The sequence below is a fragment of the Phycodurus eques genome, chromosome 5, assembly GCF_024500275.1.
Source record: "Phycodurus eques isolate BA_2022a chromosome 5, UOR_Pequ_1.1, whole genome shotgun sequence".
Taxonomy (NCBI): Eukaryota; Metazoa; Chordata; class Actinopteri; order Syngnathiformes; family Syngnathidae; genus Phycodurus; species Phycodurus eques.
In genome coordinates, this window is record NC_084529.1 from 12839226 (window position 1) to 12865569 (window position 26344).

The window sequence follows — 26344 nt, forward strand, 5'->3', positions numbered from 1 at the left end:
TTATTACATAAGCTAAACGTGATAAAGATGATAGACTCTTGAGCTGATGTGAATAGCATTGGAAACGTGTACTGGTGCAAGATTTCACACGGCCGGAATCAAACTCACAGAAGGAGAAGCAGAGGAATGCTTCAGTCATGCTCAGCAAGAAAGTCATTTGAAGACATTGCTTTTGTTTTTATGAGACCCAGAAGAAAAGCAACAATTCTTTTGTCGAGACCTTCAAGCAGTTGAAAACCAGCCAAACACCAACAAATGTACACAAACAAATGAATCGTATGGATGATTGAGATCTTCATCAACTGAATAAAGAACTGAGCAGCTGTAAGAGCATGTTTCCAGAAGCTAATCCAGGATGCGGCTTGCGATTCCAACGCATGACATCAATTTGAACATTTTGAGATACGTTTAGTAAAGGGTGATGATTTGTTTTCACAGACAGAAACTGGTGCCATTCCTTCTCACCAGATTATAGTCCCACAACCACATGAGCCGCTTAATTGTAAGCAAGCAAGTCATGACTGATGAAATAAATAAGTTGTTATTTGCATTACAGTGATAAGAGGTCCTATTATTGACTAAGTTATGGTGGACATCAGACTTTTTACATAAGTAGAAGGGTTTTCCAGAATTTTGAGGTTAACTTTGGGGTACGTATTATATATGGGTGCACATTATACACGAGAAATTACGGTAACTGTCAGACAGCCATTGCGAGAGAGAACTACCTTACCAAAAGCTTTGCCACTACACCAGGAATGGGCAATAATTTCCAAAGGGCTCACGTGAGAAACAGGAACGTTTGTCGAGGGCCACTGCAACATGATAACCTCAATTGCTATCAATGTAAGGTTCATTTCTTTACATAAAGCATTAAATTTTATTATTTTAATAAGCTGCTACCTGTATAGATATGGTATATGGTATTATAGGAAATTAATGTGTTAAACAAAAGTATAATATGTCTTTAAAATGACATGGCTACACATTAACATTAGATAATAATGTTATCAATATTAAAATAAAAAACATGTCTGCAGTGTTATTCTAAAAAAATATATAAATATATTTTTAAAGTCTGCTGACATTATGAGCACAAACCACTAACTCAAAGATTAGCTGTTCTTAGTTGGGACACACAAATCATTACCAGGGAAAATTCCCCTACTCCCTCCATTGTTCAGGTAAGAATGTTGAGGACCACTGTTGACATTGTCGCTATTCATGTAAAAAATAAATAGTCGCTTAAAGTGATCAGACAAGTTGCTAAACATAGCAAGGCAAGCCACATTTATTTGTACAGCACATTTTATACACAAGGTAACAGTGACAAAGTTGCTAAATTGGCAACATTGAAGACAAGTTCTTCCTATTCCTCGCTTGTACCGTCAAGATGCGTGCATATCAAAATAAAAGCACCACTTAGAGAGAGAGAGAAAAAAAAAAAGTACCGCATATTTGAAGTTTTATTGTATTTTGTTTCCTATAGACTGAGAGGGCCAGTCAGACAGAGACTGTGGACCAGTCCGGAGAGGCCCACGGCCCGTACTTTGTCCAGGTCTGCTATAAATAAACATAATAAAATAATAATGAAAATGAAATAATAATGCATTGAGAGTCGTGTGTGCTGCAATACATGGGACAGCTCCACTTTGATCAAGACCTGCTTGATAATCGGAAAGAAAAAAAGAGGCCTTCAGTCCAACACTTCAAGAAAAAGAAATGGGAGAAAAGACACGTTTGTGTTTGTGTGTGTGCACGCGCATGTAGGTAGGTAAGCAGAGCTGCATTATGTTTTCAGGAGTTCACAGATTAGCTGTAAATAACAGTGTTTGCTGCTGAAATGCGAGACTTGATTGCTGCGGAAAGTAGTTGGTTGGGCGGGGGAAGGGCTGCTTGTGATTGTCAATGCATTTAGCCATCCATTTTCTGAGTCGCTTCTCCTCACTAGGGTCGCGTGAGTGGTGGAGCCTATCCCAGCTATCATCGGGCAGGATTGGATGCCAGCCAATTGCAGGGTACATGCAAACAAATAACCATTTGCTCTCACATTCACACCTACGGGCAATTTAGAGTCATCAATTAATCTACCATGCATGTCTTTGGGATGTGGGAGGAAACCGGAGTGTCCGGAGAAAACCCACGCAGGCACGGGGAGAAAAATGCAAACTCCACACAGGCGGGGCCGGGGATTGAACCCATGTCCTCAGAACTGTGAGGCAGACGCTCTAACCAGTCGGCTACCGTGCCGCCTGTCAATGCATTTATGCGCCACAAAAATGCTTTCATTGTCTTGGGTTCTGACTGGTTTTCCAGACTCTGGGTTCTGCCTCCGCAAGTAGAAGCAAGCAGCCGGACGCAGTGCTAACTGCTGCCGAGCTACCCGGAACACATACAGTATACACTCGCCCGCAGAGCTCTGCTGCACTGGTTGTCATTCAACGAAAGCCTCACTCTCCATTGGCCCAGTAGTATGAGTACAGTATATGGGGCAGGAGAGGACTGACTTACTTGCATGAAACACATCCGCTCTTAATTGATTTTGGCAAGACAAGAAATGTGCTGTAAAAATTTTTAGTACAGTAGTTGATCCTTAGGGGAAAACACGTAACAGACATGTTATTATGATACCTAGAAATTGTTTTAATTTGTGGAAAAAAAAGCACATCTCCTTTGAAAGAGTCAGGTACTGCGCACAACCCTCCAGAGTTTGTTGCAGCTGAAAAAGTTTCTGAGGTCCGTAAGTCGTGGAATGGTGCAAAGTACTAAATTGATAGTCAGTAGGGCAATCCAAGTTATGCCAATGCAAGAAACCATGACTATATAGTGCACATCCAGGGATTAATTTTCACCTGTACAATTTCAGTCACGACATGAATAGTTCAGTGCGCCCAGTCAGTCATAGCTCAACTGTCAGATTCTACCCCCCCCCCCCCACTTTTTGTTAACAGCTCACCCTAGGCCAGGGGTTCCCAAACTCTCTCTGCTGGGCCCACCTTTGGTTCATCAGAATTTTTTGCGTAATAATTACAATGTGTGAAATAAACTGCAATGGACTTATTATAATGTAATTTATACAAACCAACTTTTTTGAAAAAAATAAAAGTGAACTGCCATAAACTGCAGGTTGTAATAAGTGTAACTGTTTTAAGAACCTTAACTGTGTAATTATGTTCAGTGTAACATGTTTCTATATTTAATATTCAACATTGCTATTAACGCAATGTTTTTGTTCATTCATTCACCCCCGCAATACCAGTGTCCACTATCTGTCAATCCAATTAAGGGAAAGATAAATAGTGCAGCAGCATCAACAAACCAACTCACTCTCTTTCTCTCTCTCTTCACTACAAAAGTGTGGTAGAAAAGGGACCCTGATACACAGGGATAGTGGTTTATTACTCTGACCCCAATATAATTCGAGGTTCTTACCTGTCCATCTTGGCCAACGTGCACCTGGTGGATCTGAAGGTTTCCCTGAAAGACAGAAATTAAATGCCATGAAAAACAAAAGTTCCAATCCCTCATAAAAGCAAAGACCTCCACCAAGGGAACAAACCCTGACAAGATCCCACATACACACAGCCCATTCTATCCTAATCTGTTTCGATTTGAAAGGGACACAGAGGAATGAATGTTTAATGGTATTTTTTATTAATGCTAACAAGAAAACCATATAAAATACTATCTTGTTTACTCTAAGATGCAGTATGTAGCTTCTGACGGCCCCTTGCTTGGAGCTGACAGGCTTAATCAACATTGTGTCATCTTCTATACTAGCTGTGTGGGTGAAAATGACTTTTTTTTTTTTTTTTTAAACAAAAAAAGTTACACACTGCAAACTTTAAACAACATGAATTCACAGTCCACTGTCAATATCAGTTTACAGTGCAACAGCTGGTTGTATCAATTCTCAGCATACAGTTGTACTCATGCCATATGAGCGGTAGCTCATAAGGATACAAATTCAGTCATGTCTGGTTATAACATGACTTCTGAAAAACAAATTCCTACTGCATTTAACCATCATAAAAACTCGGAACATCCACAATGACATAAACAGGCCTGCACGAGATGTATTATATAATATGTGCCATATTTAATCATCCCAAATTTCTGCGGTTTTCTCTCGCTTATTGTATTTCATGTGTTTGTGGCACAGTCTGAGAAGTCGTATGGGCAGAGAACAGTGTAATCTCTCAAGCAGCTCATTTCCTCTTTGAGCATGCTAAACCCAATGTCTTGGTGGAAGGGGTTCTGAGGGGTCTGTTTCTAATGAAAACATATTCTGTGTGAGTGACAGTTGGGAGAAGTGGGATTCTGTTGCTAATCTTTGAACTCTAAAAAACAAACAATCATGGAATAGAAAAGGAAGAGGAGAAAAGAAAATCAGAGTTCAGCCACAAAAGAGCAGGAAAGACTTTAAAGATTTTCTGCCTTCAATAATCCTGGTCTCTCACTCAATCGTTCATGTCATCCTTCCTCTCAGTGCAAAACGGGTAAGGAAATGTGAAAAACACATGGTTGAAGTGTCAATGGCTGCTGCATAAATTATCAAGCTGTAATTCATGTGCTGAACATAGCATCCAGTATGCAATTACATGTGTGTATATTTACATAGACTGGCGCCTTGAAATAAATCTATCCCCAACTACCTGACAAAGTAATCTAGAGTGATGTTAATGCAAAAATTACTCTTCAACTGTCAGTGGGCTTTAAATTTTAATTTCAGCTGGCAGATCGGTGCTGTGTGCATATGCAGTGATGCCTGGTGGTTGACATGAGGCATCTGGGACTTAACATGGAAACAAAAGTCATAACTCCATGAGTAAGTAGGCGAGTATATAAACATGAGGGCATGCAATAGGCAACATCTGTTTTTAGTCAAATCACTAATGACTTTAATAGTCAACTATTACTGAAGTGCTTTACTCAGATGTATTCTAACAGAAGACAAATAATTATAGTAGATAAACTATAATTTGTCACGTTGTCAGCCGAACCTTTAAAGCTATGACACACAAATGACAACAAATTTAGCAATAAATGAAGCAATGGTCTACCATGTAAAGGTTATCATAGGGTGTCTAATCTTATGAAGTACGGACTCGAATTATTAATTTACAAGAACAAATTATGAGAAACGGGTTCATAATAAGCAAGTATATACTAATCGTCATCAGCTAATATCTTAAATATTGGCTAAAATTTAATCTGGTTGATGACGAAACAAACCCAACAAATGAGGTGCTTTCATTCTGTGCTGTTTTTTTCTCATGAACATGCTCAATCACAAAGTTTTTATCCAATGACTATGTTGAAGTTAACAACATTGAGTATTTTGAAACCAAAGTGTCACTTCACAAAATCATCAGCAGTCCTCATAACGCTTGAAAATGTCTGTTTGCAAAATTATTATTATTTTGTAGTACTTTTCATTTTCAGTGTGGCCCTAAGACATCTTTGCTTTGTACAACCTATTTAATTCTAGTTCTATTCTTTTTTTTTTACCAAATTAAAATTCTGTTTCGGCGGCACGGTGGACAACTGATTAGAGCGTCTGCCTCACAGTTCTGAGGACCGGGGTTCAATCCCCGGCCCCGCCTGTGTGGAGTTTGCATGTTCTCCCTGTGCCTCCATGGGTTTTCTCCGGGCACTCCGGTTTCCTCCCACATACCAAAAACATGCATGGTCGGTTAATTGAAAAATCTAAATTGCCCGTAGGCGTGAATGTGAGTTCGAATGGTTGTTTATTTATGTGTGCCCTGCGATTGGCTGGCAACCAGAGTTCAGGGTGTACCCCGCCACCTGCCAGATGATAGCTGGGATAAGCTCCAGCACTCCCGCGACCCTTGTGAGGATAAGCGGCTCAGAAAATGGATGGAATGATGGATAAAATTCTGTTCCAACGGTACTAAAAACATAGTACTGGTATTTAATTTTCTTCATTCTACTCTACTTGTTCTGTACGTTTTAAGTTTGAAGTGTGAAAAGCACACTCGAAAGAGAGAATGGTTCTTTCCCCTTACATCTCCACCCACAAACCCATGCAGACTTGCCTCACTGTCCTGGGTGATCTGTACCTCCTCTCCTTGAGGCACCTGGGCAATGTGCAATTGTCCCTGTGGAATCTGAGAAAGATAAATGGAGAACATTTTTCATGAAATGTCAAATATAATGAGTCCATTATATTCAAATACTATGCTCTTAACACTTGGCCCACCCATCTCCTACACTTGTTAAGGTAGGCAACATTGGGTAGCCACGAATTAATAGCGAACATAGTCCCTTACAGGTTTACCCAAACTTAACGTTTGGGTCAACCTGGGGTAAACCTGTAAGGGACTATTACAGGTTTACCCAAACCATTGTTAGATGGTTGTGCAGGAATTGTTTAGTTTGTTAACATTTTGTTTTATAATAATGATCATTTTGTTCGTAATTTGATGATTAGCAATGCCTACAAGACACATGCATCTTACGTAATCTTTCATTACTGACACAGCACTGTTTTTGCATCACTCACATTGATCAACTGATTATGCAAGCGCAACACCATCATAGTGATATGGCCAGTACAAACCCACAATGTAATGGTGCCTCACGTAAGGCCTGAACTACCAGTTTCCCTTTAGCGGACAGCAGAGGCAACTTACATACAGTACATATACTGGTGATTGGCGGTAGAGGATTAAATACTGACCTCTGTTAAATGGTTAATATGACGACTGGAATGTTTAACCGTGTTATATATACACTGTATGTTTAAGGAAAAATACTGTACATCTTTAGTTTTCAAACGCCTATCTGCGCACTCTTAGTGTCAATGTATTTATGAAAGAGAATAGAGAAAGAATGGCAGAATGAAGTGTGATATGTTGCTTTCTTGAAATTATACGTATATATTTTGTTCATTTTTCACTATGCGATTGGCAAGCAATCACAAGAAAGTGTCAAGTCCTTTAGTCGATGCATTGTTGTGGTGTAGAACATCTAAGCAAAACGTGCAACCATCATTGGGATGCAAATGCAAATGATCAAATATCTAAATATATATTCCCCAATTCTGCAGCACCATGGAAAAGTGCAGATGGAAAGTAAGAGTAGATGAAAGGAAGGGCAAAAAATAAATAAAATATTTCTGCATAAACACTTCATGCCGCATATCTCATCAAGGGTTTTTGGTGCATAACATGAAGTTTGCCAGAAATACCAATACAGATGCTGAATTTACATGTGTAACTTAATATAGCTCACAACATTTAGCAACAGAATCAGTTGCTTTTAATCAAAAAGTGAACCTCATTTCGACCTACACAAAGAAAAAAGATAACCAAAACCACATACTTACTGTCAGCCCACCTACCATGCTGTAATGGTCTGATTATAACCTTTGACCCTAACAGCTTTAGAAGTTTTCCAGCCAACCCTAAAGATGCAGTATTTCTACTTTTTGACTCAATGTGTTGGGTAGCATAATCAGTATCATCTGCTCTTTAAAAACCTGTACTTTATGGCTTGCCGCACAATGAGCGATGCGGCCGAAACCAACTGTACTGTCATGCAGTGTACGGGGTTTGGCAACTAGAGTGCCATTAAAAATCAAAATTGCCGGTGAACATTATCACGTTGCCGATAACAGCCAATCAAAAATGGAAAAGAGCTTTCACCTCCAAAAAAAACTTTCCAGGTTTAAGCCAAAGCAAAACCCAGGCAGCCGGCTGCCTCCGCTAAACCGTACCAATACAGTATAACAATAAATATTAGTGATGGGACTGGCAACACCAATGCGTCAGCGCATGTGCCAAGCTCATAGCAAGAAACCCCGTGCCAGTGCGCGTATTGCTTTGAAAAAAAGTAATGTGACCGATACGACCGCTGTATCACTCGTACCTGTCACTGCATGATACTGTGCCAAACTGTCTTTATAACAACGTGCATCTGTCAACGGTCAATGCATCTCTGTCACAGCTCTTTTGCGTCTCAGCCACAGAACTTTTGAAGCATAATGATATGGAGCACAAAAGAAAAAAAAAAAGGTTTCTGTCGTGTTGGACCATTTTGGTTTCATATCCCCCCCCCCAATAGTATCAGCAAATAAGGTATTCATTTTCATTTCCTTGATTCATCCTGTTCCTGTCAGTTTCCGTTTGTTCTATCAGAATAAAAATCAATTTAAAAGTAACTAATTAATACGTTTAATTTTTTTGAAGGTTAAATGTTGCATTTGTTCGACTGAACTGTCCTACAAATAATAAAACCATCTCCTCCGCACAATGCCATCGAGGCATGTAAAAGCCGATATTGTAATAATGGCCCATAACGTAATAAATTCACCCTTTTTTAAAATGTAATAGGCCCATACCGTAATAACTGGTCAGTAACGTAATAAAAGTCCTGGACCTATAACATTTTATATATATATATAGATTTGCAAGTATAATACCTTACCTCATAACGTAATAGTATATTAACTCATTCCCTACCAATGCCATCTAAAGACGTCAATGCCGTTTTTTAACGTTTATGGGTGGGGGAGGGTCTTGTGCAGTTTATGTGTGATAGTCAAGCACCAGGTATGGTGGGGCAGGCGTCGGGCTGGGTGCTGGCACATCTGTGGTGGTTTCAGGTCTGGTTACCGTATGTCTATTTTCTGAATGCCAGAATAATCAGATTATTTGAGGACAAATTTTTCTTCTTCAAAGTCAGAAGTTTACACATTGTACATTTCATTAATATATGGTACCTTTGCATTTGAACTGTATGACTTGTGTCAAACATTGTGGATATACATCCACAAGTTTCTCACATTTGGAAAGGATTTTGGCCCATTCCTCTTGACAAAACTCATGTAACTGGGCCAAGTTTGTAGGCCACCTTGTTTACACATCTCACTTCAGGTCTGCCCATAAATTTTCAAAAGGATTGAGATCAGGGCTTTGGGATGGCCACTCCAAAATATTGACTTTGTTATCCATAGGCGACTTTGTAACCAGTTTGGCAGTATGCTTCAAGTCATTGTCCATTTGGAAGCTCCCTTTATGCCCTAGCTTTAACTTTCTAGTGAATGTCTTGAGAAGTTGTGTCAGTATTTCCATCTATTTTGTGAAGTGCACGTCCCTCCTGCAGCGAAACAACCCCACAAGATGATCCTTCCACACCTGTATTTCACAGTGAGGATGGTATTCTCACGCTTGTTAGTTTCCCTCTTTTTCATCCAAACATAACGCTGCTCATTATGGTCCAACAGTTGACTTTTAGTTTCGTCAGACCACAGGACACGTCTCCAGAAATGAAGGTCTTTGTTTGTCCCTGTGTGCATGTGCAAACTGTAATCTGTCTTTTTGAAGTTTCTTTTGAAGTAATAGCTTCTTCCTGCCAGAGTGGCCTATTAACCCATGTCGGTAGAGTACTTGTTTCACTGTGGACAATGACACTCTTACCGGCTTCAGCCAGCGTCTTCACGAGATCTTTTGCTTTTGTTTTTCGGTTGAAATGTACATTTCAGAAAAAAACAAAATCATCTGTGTGACACAGAACCCGTCTCCTTCCTGGGCGGTCTGATGGCTGGACATACCCATGGTCTTTACCCATAATTTCTTGAACAGATGAATGTGACACCTTCAGGTACGTATCTGGAAATTGCACCCAAGGATGATCCAGACTTGTGCAAGCCCACAATTATTTATTACGTAATGGGCCATTATTACATGATGGGCAGTTATTATTATTATTTTATATTTTATTACGGCATTTCATTTTTTAACATCAAGCTTCCAAGAAGCATGCAGTGGATCAGATTTTATATCAGCCATCATGTTTGAAAATGTTTGTATGGAAAATATTTAGATAAGTAGTTGATATAATTAATTTAATATTTAATTTAAATATATATAAACCTCTTTCCACAGTCTCTCCAGTTTTTAGGCTCGTTTTCGCCGGGTTTACATGGAGACATTTTTGTCATTCCGATTGAAATAATTTCAATTGAAGATCTCTTACATGTGATGTGATCTATTCTTATTAAATGTATACATGATGAGCACTACATTTCATCAGAACAGCAGTGTGACAAGCGCAAATCGTCTTGAACGTCATGTCATTTATCAAGATGGAGGTCCGTCATCTATTCACTATGGTAGCGATAAAAACAACTTATACGTACAGTGCCGTGAAAAGTATTGGCCCTCTTCTCTAATTCTTATATTGTTGCATAGTTTCCCCACTTTAGTGTTTAAGAACATCAAATGTATTTATCAGACAAATATAACCCACGTGAACTTAAATGCTGTTTTTAAATGGTGAAAAAAAAAAATAATAATTTAAGTTACTTGGCCCTGTGTGGAAAAGTAAAGGCCCCCTACACCTAATAACTGGTCGGGCCATCCTCAACAGCAACAACTGAAGTCAAGCGTTTACTATAACTGGCAAAGAGTCGTCTTCTCTGTGGAGATATTTTGGCCCACACTTCCTTGCAGAATTGGTTGAATTCAGCAAAACATGGAGGGCATGAACCGCCTTTATAAGGTCATGCCAGTGCATTTCAATCGGATTCAAGTCTGGACTTTGACTAGGCCACTTCAAAACCTTTGTTTTGTTTTTTTAAGCCATTCAAAAGTTGACTTGCTGGTGTGTTTTGATCATTATCCTGCTGCAGAACCCAGATGCGCTTCAGCTTTAGGTCACAAACTGATGGCTGAATATTTTCCTTCAGGATTTTCTGTTAAAGAGCAGAATTCGTGTTTCCATCAATCACACCAAACTGTCCAGGTCCCGAAAGAGTGAAGCAGCCCAAGACCATCACACTACCACCACCATGTGTGACTGTTGGTATGATGTTCTTTTTCTGAAATGCTGTGTTACATTTACACCAGATGTAACGAGAGATGTAACTTTTTTTTGCAAAAGTAAGACGAGCCTTTATGTTCTTTTTGGTCAGCAGTGGTTTTCACCTTGGAACTCTGCTATGGATGCCATTTTCCCCCAGTCTCTTCCTTATTGGTGTGTCAAGAACACTGATCTTAACTGAGGCAAGGGAGGCCTGCAGTTCTTTAAAACTTGTCCTGAGTTCATTTGTGGCCTCCTGGATGAGTCATTGCTGTTATCTTGGGGTAGTCTTTGAAGGCCGGCCACTTCTGGGAAGGTTCACCGCTGATCCATGTTTTCTCCCTGTGAGGAAAATGGCTCTCCCTATGGTTCGCTGGAATCCTAAAGCTTTAAAAATGGCTTTTGAAACACTTTCCAGACTTATAGATGTCAATTACTTTATTTCTCGACTGTTCTGGAATTTCTTTGGATCGTGTCATTATGTTACAGCTTTGTTATAGCTTTTGTCCGACTTGATTTTTTCCCCTTAATAAATGAAATCACCATTTAAAAACAGCATTTTAAGTTCACTTGGGATATGTCTGATATTTACATTTGTTTGATGATCTTAAAGTGGGGAAACTATGCAAAGTGGGGAAAGTATGCAAAAACAAATAATAATAAGAATTTGAAAAAGGGGCCAATACTTTTTTACGGCACTCTAGTTAAAAACAAGATCTCCGTCACATAAAGAGCCACATCCGGAGCCGCCATATTTACGGCGTGTGTAAACGATGACGTCACCCTGCATTTACGTCAAGACGAAGCATTCCTGTGAAACCAAATGAAATTCCATTCGGATTCGGCCTGTTTATTCTGATTGAAGTGTTGATACGGAGCATTTTCATTCAGTTTGGACTGCTAAAGCGATTGTAATTGGAATAGAAGGCTCCATATAAACTAGGCTAGTCTTGCAGCTCTTTATTTCAGACCCACAGGGATCCATATCACAGAGTAAATAAAAACAATTTAATAGAGAACCAAGAAAGGAAATAATAACAACTAATAACAATAAAAATAATAATAATAATAATAATAATAATAATGAATGTGAGTGTGAATGGTTGTTTGTTTATATGTGCCCTGCGATTGGCTGCCAACAAGTTCAGGGTGTACCCTGCCTCTCGCCCAAAGATAGCGGGGATAGGTTCCAGTACGCCTGCGACCCTCGTGAGGATAAGCGGTCCAGAAAATGAATGCATGAATGAATAATAATAACCATCATCATAATAATCATAATAACAATAATCACTAGTAATAAGCATAACAATACTGATTTAAAAGCAAAATAAAATAAAAATACAAAAAAATAATAAGGGCGATCCTTATTTTTCATTATTTCTGAGGCATTAAAAAAAAAAAAAAACATTGTTTATCGTGATAGTTTTGGTGAAGATATATCGTCTGAAATTTTTTTTTATCGTGACAGTCCTACATGTATCCTATAGAAAGCAAAGCATTGTTGTCTCTGTGGCTGAAATGTACGTGCGCAGTCTGTGAATGAGGCAATCAATCATTGCCAACAATTATACAGAATCAATATATATCCACACTCTCTCCTTTTTTGTTGCCCGTTTCCAACTCTTTGTGGCAATCCGCTTCTTTCTTGTCAATCGCACCATGATTTTGCGGTTTATTGAAACTAATACAGTACCCGTTACACGGTCGCAGTTTTTATGTTACAGCACAGCGGTGCTTGTTCACTTGGTGTGCGGTGAAGAGTCGCTAACGGTAATTTTCCAGCGATGGTCCAATTCATTCGCATTTGGCCGCGTCGCTCAGAGTGAGGCAGGACTTCGACCATGATAAGACTAACACATACACAACACTATGTGAACCACATTAAACACTCCCTTGGAGATGACCAATTCAGAGCATTATCAAGGGATGACAAACTACTGATACTCACCACTTGAACTTGTCCATCCTCTCCAATGTGATGGAACTGGACCTGCTGATTGGCCAGTGTGTAGTGCAGGGTCTGTTGGGTGGCTGCTTCTATGTGGGTGGTCTCGTCTGCGAGACCTCCGTCTGTTCCAAAGCAGAAACACTAATGTTACACAGGCGCTTTTGTGCTCGTGGTCTGGGTCAGGAATTAAGTATGACTGATTCAAGCACACATTAAAGACAGCACATAGTAACATGCCCCATTACTCTACTGTATCTGGCCATACTGGATGTTTCCTGTGACAATTAAATTAAATGAAAAAGGTTAATTTTCTTAGCCTGATCATCGAGCACTACATCCAAAAACGAAGTGGCAAAAATAAGCGATTACTTTTTGTTCCATTGTTGTTTTGCATATCATACAATTGAAAATACAAACCTATCAAACTTTTGTAAAAATGTGTGGACAAGGTTTATATTGTACTGTATGTGAATACCAGACATTTACATACACAACAGGGATTCTTGAGCTAGTAATCCAAACTATAAACCTCAGACTCTATAAACGCTTCGCCAATAGCCAAACACCCCTAAATGGATCTGTCACATGGCCCACTACAGCACCACATGCCCCAATGTCAAGAAATAGCAGCAAAAGAAGGTTAGACGGTCTGCACCATAAGCCATAAAATAAACAAAATCACATCATTGGAATGTTAAAAAAAAATCTAAAATAAGAAAAATAAAAGTATCAAGAAATACTGTTTTTAAGATCATTTCTCATTAAACTATTATCGCTGTCAGAACCAAGAATTAATAACAAGCTATTTGGAAAAGCTCTGGTGACCAGTCCTAGGTCTTCTCGCACTAACGGTGGTCACACTTGGCCATTTGACACGTGTCAGGCTTGGTGTCGAGATTGTCGCACAAGCTTCAATCGTTATATTAATTTATTTTGTGCATTTTGGCATGTAAGCACTATCGCATTAATTATAGGACAACCAGTGTGTGTGTGTGTGTGTGTGCCTGTGTCTTTTTAGTAGTACAGTCGCGCTCACCATCATTGGCACCCATGAAATGCTAAATGTGGAATATCGCCTGAAGAAGATTAATCAAGTAAAACACAATTTTTCTAGATCTCGTGTTTGATACAAAAGATCAAATGATAACATTTTATTTAGAGCTTTTTTATTCTATGGACAGATGAAACAAAAATAGAGAATAGTAGTAAGACTCAAACAAAACACACATTCAAAAGCACACAGGAATGGTTGAAAAGGAAAAACAAATTGACTGTTTTATAATGGCCCGCAATGAGTCCTAATCTCAATCCAATTGAAAATCTTTGGGGGAAGATGAAATCTGCCATTGGGGAAAATAACCGTATAAATGTAAAGGAAGAGCAGGAGAAAATACCACCCGAGAAGAGCAAAAAGCGTATAGATGGATACAAGAAATGTTTGGTGGCTGTCATCACTGCCAAAGGGTACGTAACCAAATATTAAGGAGAGTGACAATTTTGCTGCACATGTTGTTTTCTGTTTTGTTTTCCTTTCAAATTACATTATCTAAGATGAAAAAAAAAAAAATCTTTGTTAAATTACTTTGGACCTCCAATTAAAAGATTCTGATGATACAAGTTTGGTACATTTCAAGACATTATAAAGGCTATGCAAAAAATGAAGGCTTGCCAATAATGGTGAGCATGACTATGTATCTTATGAAAGGTAGTTATCATTAATAATTGGCAAGGAACACCCACATTACAGTAATGGTGATTGTATGACATGTCAAAGTGCTTGACCAGTTGTGCAATACCATGGGCCACCTTTCAAGCATGCCAAATGAGGGCAAGTTTAACTAACTTGGGCACGCATCAGCACACTTGTACAAACCAAATGTTTGAGACTTTAGATGTCAAGTGGGCCGAAGCACTAAGTCAACTGGGTTCAATTAAATTCAATTCTCTCTATTTCTCCCCAAGGGGCAATTTAAAAGGTCACGGCAGCATCTTAAAGGACGTACAAAACGCACAATAACACATTCAAATTAAATATGGAAAACATAGCAGCACACACATGACAGCACACACAATAATTTCAAAATTTTTAATTCTAAATTGTATAAGAGGCTGAACTAAGGTTTCTTCCTCCTCTGCGTCCTGAAGCCTGGACAATGGAGTCTACGTCCGAAGGGAAGCCACTCAAACTCAGGACACAGAATGTGAGAAGAGTGCTCTAAAATCCTGCCTGCTGTTTTGGTTGTCTGTTTTTGTTTTTAGTAATTGGTATAGAAAATGAATGAATGAATGAATGAAAAATAATGTGGGAGGGGAGTCGAGAAGGACTGATGACAAAAAATATGCAGGTCAGGTTGTTCATTCCTCTGGGGAGGGTCTGTTCTGTATTGTTTTGATGTCAAAAGTAAGACGGTGTTCCAGCTTTCATTATCACACCAATACACTCATTTATGCAAATAATCTGATCTACTTTGATTTGCCAGAGAAGTAAACATTACTAAATGAAGTGTAGAAACTGTATCCATTACAGCTGCTTAACACACACTGGCCACAACACTATAAAGTAGTAAAAAGGCCACTGCCAGTATGCTCAAGATCATGGAATAACATACGAAAGTGTTTAGCAGATATACTCAATATTACATTACAATATTTAATATACAGTAGTGCTTTGAAGTTAAGATAATTTGAAATGTGTGACACTTGCCTAATGTTCTTCTGAAATTATTAAATAAAATAAAAAAAAACGTGACAGATCTCATTCTTGCAATTTGATAAACTTACGACATCATGCATGTCTTTTGTAGTCTTGATGTTCAAATAAATTACTCTTTGGTAAAGCACAGTGCCGTGAAAAAGTATAGGTCCCCTTCTCAAATTCTTATATTTTTTCATAATTTCCCCACTTTAAGATCATCAAACAAATGTAAATAGACAAATATAACCTAAGTGAAGTTAAAATAAAGTTTTTAAATGGTGATTTCATTTCCATGCATCCATTTTCTTCCGCTTATCCGAGGTCGGGTTGCGGGGGCAGTAGCTTTAGTAGGGACGCCCAGACTTTCCTCTCCCCAGCCACTTCATCCAGCTCTTCCAGGGGGATCCCGAGGCGTTTCCAGGCCAGCCGAAGGATGTAGTCTCTCCAGCGTGTCCTGGGTCGTCCCCGGGGTCTCCTCCCGGTGGGACATGTCCGAAACACCTCACCGGGGAGGTGTCCGGGAGGCATCCGAATCAGATGCCATAGCCACCTCATCTGGCTCCTCTCGATGTGGAGGAGCAGCGGTTCTACTCTGAGATCCTCCCGAATGGCAGAGCTTCTCACCCTCTCTCTAAGGGAGAGAGCCCCGACACCCTGCGGAGGAAACTCATTTCGGCCGCTTGTATCCGGGATCTTATTCTTTCGGTCACGACCCACAGCTCGTGACCATAGGTGAGGGTAGGAACGTAGATTGACCGGTAAATTGAGAGCTTCGCCTTTCGGCTTAGCTCCTTCTTCACCACAACGGATCGATACAAAGTCCGCATCACTGCAGACGCTGCACCGATCCACCTGTTGATCTCCCGTTCCATTCTTCCCTCACTCGTGAACAAGACCCCAAGATACTTGAACTCCTCCACTTGGGGCAGGATCTCATCCCCGACCTGGAGAGGGCACGCCACCCTTTTCCGACTGAGGACCTTGGTCTCAGATTTGGAGGTGCTGATTCTCATCCCAGCCGCTTCACACTCAGCTGCGAACTGCTCCAGTGAGAGTTGGAGCTCACGGCTTGATGAAGCCAACATAACCACATCATCTGCAAAGAGTAGAGATGTAATACTGAGGCCACCAAACCGGACCCCCTCTACGCCTCGGCTGCGCCTAGAAAGTCTGTCCATATAAGTTATGAACAGAATCGGTGACAAAGGGCAGCCTTGGCGGAGTCCAACTCTCACCGGAAACAAGTCTGACTTACTGCCGGATATGCGGACCAAAGTCTGACTCCGGTCATACAGGGACCGAACAGCCCGAATGAGGGGGTTCGGTGCCCCGTACTCCTGAAGCACCCCTCCCATGACCTCCCGAGGGACACAGTCGAACGCCTTTTCCAAGTCCACAAAACACATGTAGACTGGTTGGGCGAAACCCCATACACCCTCGAGGACCCTGCCAAGGGTGTAGAGCTGGTCCACTGTTCCACGGCCAGGACGGAAACCACACTGCTCCTCCTGAATCTGAGATTCAACTTCCCGACGGACCCTCCTCTCCACCTGAATAGACCTTACCAGGGAGGCTGAGGAGTGTGATCCCCCTGTAGTTGGAACACACCCTCTTAAAAAGGGGGACCACCATCCCAGGCTGCCAATCCAGAGGCACTGTCCCCGATGTCCACGCGGTGTTGCAGAGGTTGTGATTTCATTTATTAAGGTGAAAAAAATTATTCCTGTGTGAAAAAGTAATTACCCCCCTCCAGCCAGATTACCTCCAGACTTGTTCAATCAAGAAATCACTTGAACAGAATCTGTCCTGACAAAATCAAGTCGGACGAAAGATTTAAAAAAGCTGCAACAAAATGACACAATCCAAGGAAATTCCAGAACAGTTGAGAAATAAAGTAACTGACATCTATCAGTCTGGAAAGCATTCCAAAAGCCATTTCTAAAGCTTTGTGATTCCAGCGAACCAGAGGAAGAGCCATTATCCTCACATGGAGAAAACATGGAACAGTGGTGAAACTTCCAAGGAGTATCCGGCCTACAAAGATTACCCCAAGGGAACAGCAATGACTTGTCCAAGAGGCCAAAAAGGAACACGGGACAACTTCAAAAGAACTGCAGGCCTCCCTTGCCTCAGTTAAGGTCAGTGTTCATGGCACAACAATAAGGAAGAGACTGGGGGAAAATGGCATCCATAGCAGATTTCCAAGGTGAAAACCACTGCTGACCAAAAAGAACAAAGGCTTGTCTTACTTTTGCCAAAAAAAAAAAAAAAAAAAAAAAAAAAGTGTGTCTCTTTACATCGAGTGTAAATGTAGCACAGGATTTCAGAAAAAGAACATCATACCAACAGTCAAACGTGGTGGTGGTAGTGGGATGGTCTTGGGCTGCGCTACTCTTTAAGGACCTGGACAGTTTGCTGTGATTAATGGAAACACAAATTCTGCTCTTTAACAGAACAGGGTGTTTATTTGAGTTCGGGCACTTTTGATTTTCGTTTTTCTCAAAAATAAAATGTCACAAAAACTATATTAGATGCCTTACCTTAATTGTCATCTTTCTGTGACTCAGAATCTGTTCATGTCCATATATATTGATTTCAGATAGTTTTTTTTTTTATTTGGCCTTTTTGTCAGATACCCTCGAGAAATGTCATTACTGCCACAATGGCATATTGATTAAAAATTTATTAATCTTGTGATGGTAATGACGTGATGGTAATGACATTTAAAAGTTTTTAGCTAACTGTGCTACGTTGGTAGAGTTATCTTAAATTTTTATTTTAGCTAGCTAGTCCTGTACAACATTTTATATGATTATCAAGTTTTTACAGGAAAATCTTTAAACATATTAACAGTACAAGTCCTTTGGTAATGACATGCAATAAAAAATATTATGTGACTTAAGGGTACAAATGAGGAAAAAACTTACTCTTCAATTTATCAAAATGTCTGATTTTTCTCTTGCCCTAGCATGTGCTTGAGTGACAAGACAAAATGACACAGGGAATTAAAGAATCAGATTTTGAATAAACTTGATTGATCTGAAAATGGTTGATGTGGCAGTAATGACACCAACTTTAAGGGACAGACATATTTTAGTAAAAATAAAAGACAGAATTTGAAATGTTTTGCATATATGATGTGAAATCATTAATTCTATTATATTTTAAGGAATTTATGGTAAAAGTTACATCATTTTAGCGTTTCTTAGTAGAACAATAGAGCTTCATATATCCAAACCCTGTGCTAGGGACAGGGTGAAAACTGTAAAATACCACCATAAAACCGCTCAAAAAAATATTAATATTAATAATATATAATATTAACATGAAATTTTAGACAACACTAGGCACGCCCACTGCTGGTTATTGAAAAAATATATTTAAATATATTTTTATTTATCAAGGACACAAAAAGGCCCGTAATGAAATAAACACTCATAAAGGCTTGTCTTACTTTTGCAAAAAATAAAAATAAATAAATAAATAAAATTTACAAAATTTTTTAAAAAAGGTGTGCGTCTCGTTACATCTGGTGTAAATGTAGCACAGCATTTCAGAAAAAGAACATCATACCAACAGTTAAACATGGTGGTGGTAGTGTGATGTTCTTGGGCTGCTTTCTCCCGCGGGACCTGCACAACGTTCTGTGATTAATGGAACCATGAATTCTGCTCTTTAACAGAAAATCCTGAAGGAGAATGTTCGGCCATTAGTTTGTGACTTGAAGCTGAAGTTCGCTTGGGTTCTGCAGCAGGACAACGATCCAAAACACACCATAAAGTCAACTTTTCAATGGCTTTCAAAGACAAAATGATGGTTTCATAGTGGCCTAGTCAAAGTACAGACTTGAATCCAATTGAAATGCAGTGGCATGACATTAAAAAGGGTGTGCATGCTTGAAAATCCTCGATTTTTGCTGAATTGAAATAATTCTGCAAGAAGAGTGGGCCAAAAAAATCTCCACAGAGATGTGAAAGACTCACTGCCAGTTATAGAAAATCCTTAATTTCAGTTGTTGCTGCTGAGGATAGCCCAACCAGTTCTTAGGTTTAGGGGGGCATTACTTTTTCACACAGCGCCAGGTCACTTTGAATAGTTTTTTTTTTCCTCCTTAATAAATAAAATCATTTAAAAACAACATTTTAAGTTCACTTGGGTTATATTTGTCTGATATTCACATTTGTTGTATGATCTTAAATATTAATGTGGGGAAACTATGCAAAAATATAAGAATTTGAGAAGGGGCCCAATAGTTTTTCACGGCACTGTAGGCTACAAGTACAATTTAACACCATATTTGTCTGTCTTTACTGGGTGACCAGAAGGTGGTAAGTTCATGAGCCTCTACAGACCCAACTAGTCTCATGAATAATGAAACAGGTTCTAGGTGAGGTGTTAGTTTCCATCCAGAGAACAGTCAATGCACCTTTGAGCAAAGCAGTTTAGCAACTCCTCACCTCATGCAATAATTGTGAAAATAATAATTTCAAAACTGATGATGTACACTTAAGAAAAATGAAATAAAAACAGTTATTTTCCTCAGCAATTATGCATATAGAGAATGTATGACAATGTATGGGCTTCATGGTACAATAACACAGCAAAAGTCCATGTCCTGTCAGTTAATTTTGGTCCAAGGTGTTATGTAACAATGTCATGTGTTTGTCAACAACTCCCTCTTTTAATGCAGGACAGAACATGTCATCAAAATAATGACATGTCTTTTTCATGTCATTTCTATATATTACCTGAGCCTGAGCCACGAGGTGTGCGTTTGGAGAAGCTCTTGACAGCCAAACTCTGACCACGCTGCTTGCGTCTCCAGGCAGTGCGACACTTTGAGTCAATGCTCTGCTTGATGCGATACCAGTCAGACTCTGAGATACCAAATTTGTGGAACAAGTGGCCTACAGAGAAGCAGAGAGGTCTTGGTCATTGCATAGAACACACAATTGAATATTGCCAATGAATGCATAAAAGCACTTTATGGCAGTGATTTGAAATACTATTTAAAATAATGCTTCACCCAGATATTCATGAATAATAAGATTGCGAATGCAAACTTTGTTACAGCCTCACACAAAAAAAGGGTATTAGAATTGGCACATTCTTAAAGCTTGCCAAAAGTGTTAAATGATCCGAAGGAGTAATTTAATTAAAACAGAAGGCATTAATGATTTTTTTTTTTTTTTTTTACCCCTTCACCTTCAAGTGTTACCGCAGTCCTATCACACATCACTCCCTCTGGAAAACAAGTTTATATGAGATTGAAGCTATTGGTGGCTGCCCTAATGAACTGTCCATAGGACTCACATCTCAATTCTACGGTTTCAAAAATGAGGGGGGGGGGGGGGGGTGAGCCCTTTCACAGCGGTTAGGACAAGTTCAGACAGGAGAGGCAGGTGCTCTTTCATTCCCTTTCCTTTTTTTAGGAACACCGAGTGAGTCACTCAACTGGCTACGCTCCAGTTCCAGCATACCGTTTTCCCCTCCTACCAATCTGATATACAGTACACTCTATACGCATGTGCAAAACACAGTATGTAGCTACAGGATTCACACAGAAACCACTGAATTAAACATGACTCTTTTTGAATTAAACATGACTCTTTTCAGATCATTCCTCCAGACATGTGCTTGTCATTTAGAGTCTGGTATGTTATAAAATGTGTTGCACATTAACGCTTGTGTGCAATGATGAATGCATGTTGTTATAACCCACCATGGGAATAGAGACTCTACCCTATTTTTGTGTTCAATTCAATGCTGCTTTGTAATAGCAGCAGGGCAAAATATGGGAAGTTCTCATAGAGTTCATTAACTGATTCAAGGGAGTAAGAATTTAATCCCTGGCTGAGTGAAGGTTTATATGCATTACCTTGATATATAATAAGCTCTATACGAATCATGCAATGGTGACGTGGAAAAAACTGCACTGACTCATGGGTCACTGTGAATTCATTGAATAGTAGCACCAGGACGTCTTCCAAAAATGAACGAAATCAAGCAAGTCGCAGGACTTACAGCGAATGCCATAAATCATGAGCGGATCCAGCTGCTTCTTGCCATGTTTGCCCTGTCCAGAGAGGTTGGACATGGCCTGGACCTCCCGATGGAAAAGGTAGTCCAGCAGCGTGAGAGCCATTTTTTCTGCTGTGCGGCAGTTTGATGAGATATGGAGCATGTCGGCTGGCGAGACTGGACAACGAACACGCATCTCTGGGTTACTCTCATCACCTAACCATGTGCCCCCAGGGTAGTCTTCTGAAAAATACAAAGAAAAATTCATTCAAACCACAGACATACAGCTCTCATTTAGGAACCCTGAAAAAATAAAATCATTAATTGTGGAAAAAATTATTCCGTCCACTGTATTTATGGCAAAAGGCTATAGTGATAACACACGGATAAGAGCATGAAGCAAATCTTATGTAATACAACAGTACCCTCGTATGGCAAACAGGAGAAGTGACATTTCAGGGCAAGAGTATTGAAAAGTAGAACTATAAAGCCCACAATAAAAACAAACACATAAGTATAGTATGACAGACTGAAAGCTAATCAATGGTGTTCATTTTACACAAGCAAAAATGTCCTTGCAATGTTAAGGAAAACATTAAAACAGTGTTCGTCAAAGTGAGACAGGAATGAATATGAATATTTCCTCCTCTAGTGATTAATAATTTAGAGCAAGCTGGATGAGTTTCAGTGTGTACAGACAATCTGAAAACGAACTCTCTTAGATGGCGCTGCATCAAGAGTAATCATTCATCTCTAGCTGATATAACCACATGAACTTAGGATTACTTTGGCAAAATGTTGACTATAACTAGACTAAGTAGTTACAGCCACAAATGCCAGGTAAAACACGGCGGAGTTCAGACATCCTGTCGACTACTTCCCAGCCTCTGAGACATCTGGTCACCTCACAGTGGAAACCTGTTTTGTCGTTAAACAAATCCATAATTCAGGTCTTTTTTTGGAAGAAATTGAAGCAATGTGGTCCAAAATAATGAAAAAGACCATCCTGGCTGTTACCAACAACCCTAAAGGCCAAGGTCTGTCATGGGATGGAATTGCCTTTGGTCAGTGCCTTTGGCAAAGGTAACTTATGCTGCAATAAAATAGAATAATACACAGTTCATTTAGATTTTTCTTCAATAATTCCTCAGACCTTTTTCTGGTTTGATAATATGGTGCTCTTAAAATGAGTTGATACAAATGGCACTGCAAGTACAACCTGCATTGAAATGTAGCTCTACAGTATTTAGCCAACCATCTCTACGTATAACCTGAGAGCAAAAACAGAACATAATACAAGAATAGCTGCTCTATTGTTGATTTGTGATGACTGAAACGACTATTTTTTTTTATATCAGAGAATCAAACCAAGTTTATGAATGACTAAATGGAAATGATCATACTGCACTGTATACTGTATATAGGTATCTGCATTTTTGTGGCCATGGTGAAGCTGTGACATCTTACCCTCTGAGTTGAGAGTGATGAGTGTAACATTTTGTCCATTTTGTGCATTGTTGGGATGACCACCATTGGAAACGGAGTCACTAGCCTCAGAGCCACTCTCCACTTCCTCCTGACTCTCCTCAGGACCTGGCACCTTCACCAGGATTGTGTTTTGGCGCCTTTTCGCCACGGTGCTAAAAAGAGAGACACAATTTTTAGTAATGCAGGTCGGACACATATTGTAAATATACCAACAAAGCCATCCGTCTTCCATTTATCCTTATTAGGGTCGCAGGTGTTCTGGAGCCTATCCCAGCTAACTTTGGGTGAGAGGAAGAGTACACCCTGGACTGGACGCCAGGCAATAGCAGGGCACATATAGACAAACCATTCACACACTCACATTCACACCTAAGGACAATTTAGTCTTCCATGAACCCAACCTGCATGTTTTGGAGTACCCAGGGAAAACCCACACAAGCACAGGGAGAACATTATTGACAAATATCTTCTTTTCCTTTCGGTTTGTCCCGTTAGGGGTCGCCACAGCGTGCCACCCTTTTTCATGTAACCCTATCTAATGCATCCTCTTCTCTAACACCAACTGTACTCATGACATCCATCAACATTCTCTTTGGTTTTCCTCTAGCTCACTTGCCTGGCAGCTCCATCCTCATCATCCTTCTACCAATATACTCACGCTCTCTCCTCTGGACGTGTCCAAACCATGTAAGTCTGCTCTCTCTAACTTTGTCTCCAAAACATCCAACCATGGCCATCCCTCTGATGAGCTCATTTTCAAATTTTATCCAACCTGGTCACTCCGAGAGCGAACCTCAACATCTTCATTTCCGCCACCTCCAGCTCTGCTTTGCACTTCATTGTAGCAGAGACTTTTCTGTCACATAACACACTTGACACCTTCCTCCACTCATTCCAACCTGCTTATACCCGTTTCTTCACTTCCTTACCACACTCACCATTGCTCTGGACTGTTGACTCCAAGTATTTGAAGTCCTCCACCCTTACTATCTCTTCTACCTGTAGCCTCACTCTTCCCCCTCCACCCCTCTCATTCATGCACATATATTCTGTTTTACTTCAGCGAATCTTCATTCCTCTCCTTTCCAGTGCATGCCTCCATCTTTCTAACTGTTCCTCCACCTGCTCCCTGCTTTCACTGCAGATCACAATGTCATCTGCAAACATCATGGTCCACGGGGATTCCAGTCTAACCTCATCTGTCAGCCTATCCATCACCACTACAAACAGGAAAGGTCTCAGGGCTGATCCCTGATGCAGTCCCACCTCCACCTTAACCTCTTTTGTCACACCTACAGCACACCTCACTTTTCTGTTGCCCTCATACATGTCCTGTATTATTCTAACATATTTCTCTGTCACGCCAGACTTCCACATGCAGTACCACAGTTCCTCTCTGGGTACTCTGTCAAACGCTTTCTCTAAATCCACAAAGACACAATGTAGCTCCTTCTGACCTTCTCTGTACTTTTCCATTAGTGACAAATATGAGGATTCAAATTCCTTTGACACACTTCTTGGGAAGGATTAACCTATTTCTGAACACAAGGGAAAAACAGGTGCAGACTGAGTTAAAGTGCATTTGATAAAAAGAAATGGTAAGTTGGACATTAATTATCCCAACTACGAAAATTGATTGTGTAACTGAAACTAAACATCATACATCTCGGAAATTGACAACATTTACTGACAGCACGGTGGAGACTAATTAGAGCGTCTGCCTCACAGTTCTGAGGACCGGGGTTCAATCCCCGGCCCAGCCTGTGTGGAGTTTGCATGTTCTCCCCGTGCCTGCGTGGGTTTTCTCCGGGCACTCCGGTTTCCTCCCACATCCCAAAAACATGCATGGTAGGTTAATTGATGACTCTAAATTGCCCATAGGTGTGAATGTGAGTGCGAATGGTTGTTTGTTTGTATGTGCCCTGCGATTGGCTGGCAAACAGTTCAGGGTGTACCCCGCCTCCTGCCCAATGATAGCTGGGATAGGCTCCAGCATGCCCGCGACCCTAGTGAGGAGAAGCGGCTCAGAAAATGGATGGTTGGATGGATGGATGGATACATCACTACAATGAGAATTGTCATGTTGTCAGAACTGTCGACTATCTCTTCATAAACTAAATATATTCTACCATAGTCACGATCGGCATCAATGTTCTCAGTTGGGATTGAAATTGAATGCTCCAAGTGCAATATTACGTGCAACTTCTTAGCGGTTTCCAATGCAGCATAAGACTACAAGCAACTCACTTGCTGAGCAGGTTTTCCAGGGAGGGATCTTCCTGCTTCATGGATTCACTGCTCACAATCACATTTGTTTGTGGAACAACACTAGGTGGAAAGTGGAGAAACCAGCGTTAAGTTGATACATTGGAAATCTCCATCTAATATGAATGAGACCCAACTCAAAAAATGTGCCTTCTGCAAACCCATGACCCTTACCATCGCACTTTGTTCCAAGTCTGAGTCGCCCCCTGGGGTGACCCAGCAACCATAGGAACCTGGATAGAATTCTTGGCACAAGGTACCATGCTATCCAGCTTTTGTGCTAGAGCCTTACATGTGGCGTCCAGAGCCTGCAGCTTGGATTCAATTCCTTCCAATCGCTGGCTGACTGACGCAGTGAAAGAGACCATCAGGTTCTGGGAAGGTTGTTCCAATATAAATGTGTTAGCACTTCCCAAACGTAAAAACAATTAACTATGTAAAACTAGGTGAGCTTTGAACGTTGTCCATCGTAGAAAAGCTTAAATACCTTAATATAACCTATGTCCTGGTTGTTGCTGCTGTTCTCTTGGCTGTTGCTGAATTTTCTCTTTTTCTTCTGAGGACTCGCCTCATTTTGTCCTTGATTGTCCAGCATGTTTGCTGCTATACAAAAAGACACATTTTAACTTAACTAAGAAACAGAGGTCAAAAGGAAGTTAACTTCTTTTTGAGGGACGTGCTTGAGATGGGTAAAAAAAGATCGATTTTATTTATTTTCTGACATTTTACATGCCACAAAGTGACAAAATAATCCAGTAATGCTATTGGCCCCTTGCAGCATACTCGTTAAAAACATGGAGACACAACTCTGACTGCCCACCCTCAGCGCAAACTGAAAGAAACTGTATTTGCAACTGTATTTATTGAGAAACTGGCATCTGCAATGCCTAATATAAAGCCGCCTCGCTGAACGACGTCGTCGAGTTGAGAGAACATCAGACAGGTGAGCAATAGTGGGACATTCTAATGACTGGACTTCAAATATAAATTTAACAAGTGTGAATTATTTTGTGATAAGCAAGCTTGTGCTCAAAGATCAATAGTGTCTTTTGTAGATAAGCGGAGTCGTGACGTACACCATCAGTTCTGTAGCTTCATGG

General features: G+C 40.1%; 1 protein-coding gene across 3 annotated transcripts in view; it reads right to left on the minus strand.

Annotated features, from left to right (window-relative positions):
- The window catches only part of banp (BTG3 associated nuclear protein), a 74071-nt gene that overhangs the window by 35496 nt on the left and 12231 nt on the right, over nucleotides 1-26344 (minus strand). The window contains exons 3-11 of one of the 3 annotated variants that reach the window (XM_061676496.1): nucleotides 25732-25844; nucleotides 25419-25618; nucleotides 25227-25307; nucleotides 22959-23131; nucleotides 21495-21734; nucleotides 20219-20377; nucleotides 12776-12897; nucleotides 6060-6131; nucleotides 3433-3477 (exon numbers count right to left, since the gene is read on the minus strand). In XM_061676496.1, the coding sequence (XP_061532480.1) occupies nucleotides 3433-3477; nucleotides 6060-6131; nucleotides 12776-12897; nucleotides 20219-20377; nucleotides 21495-21734; nucleotides 22959-23131; nucleotides 25227-25307; nucleotides 25419-25618; nucleotides 25732-25844 (1205 nt within the window). Of the gene's footprint in view, nucleotides 1-3432; nucleotides 3478-6059; nucleotides 6132-12775; nucleotides 12898-20218; nucleotides 20378-21494; nucleotides 21735-22958; nucleotides 23132-25226; nucleotides 25308-25418; nucleotides 25619-25731; nucleotides 25848-26344 lie in introns of all 3 variants that reach the window. The other 2 variants (XM_061676495.1, XM_061676497.1) reach the window with 2 other exon arrangements.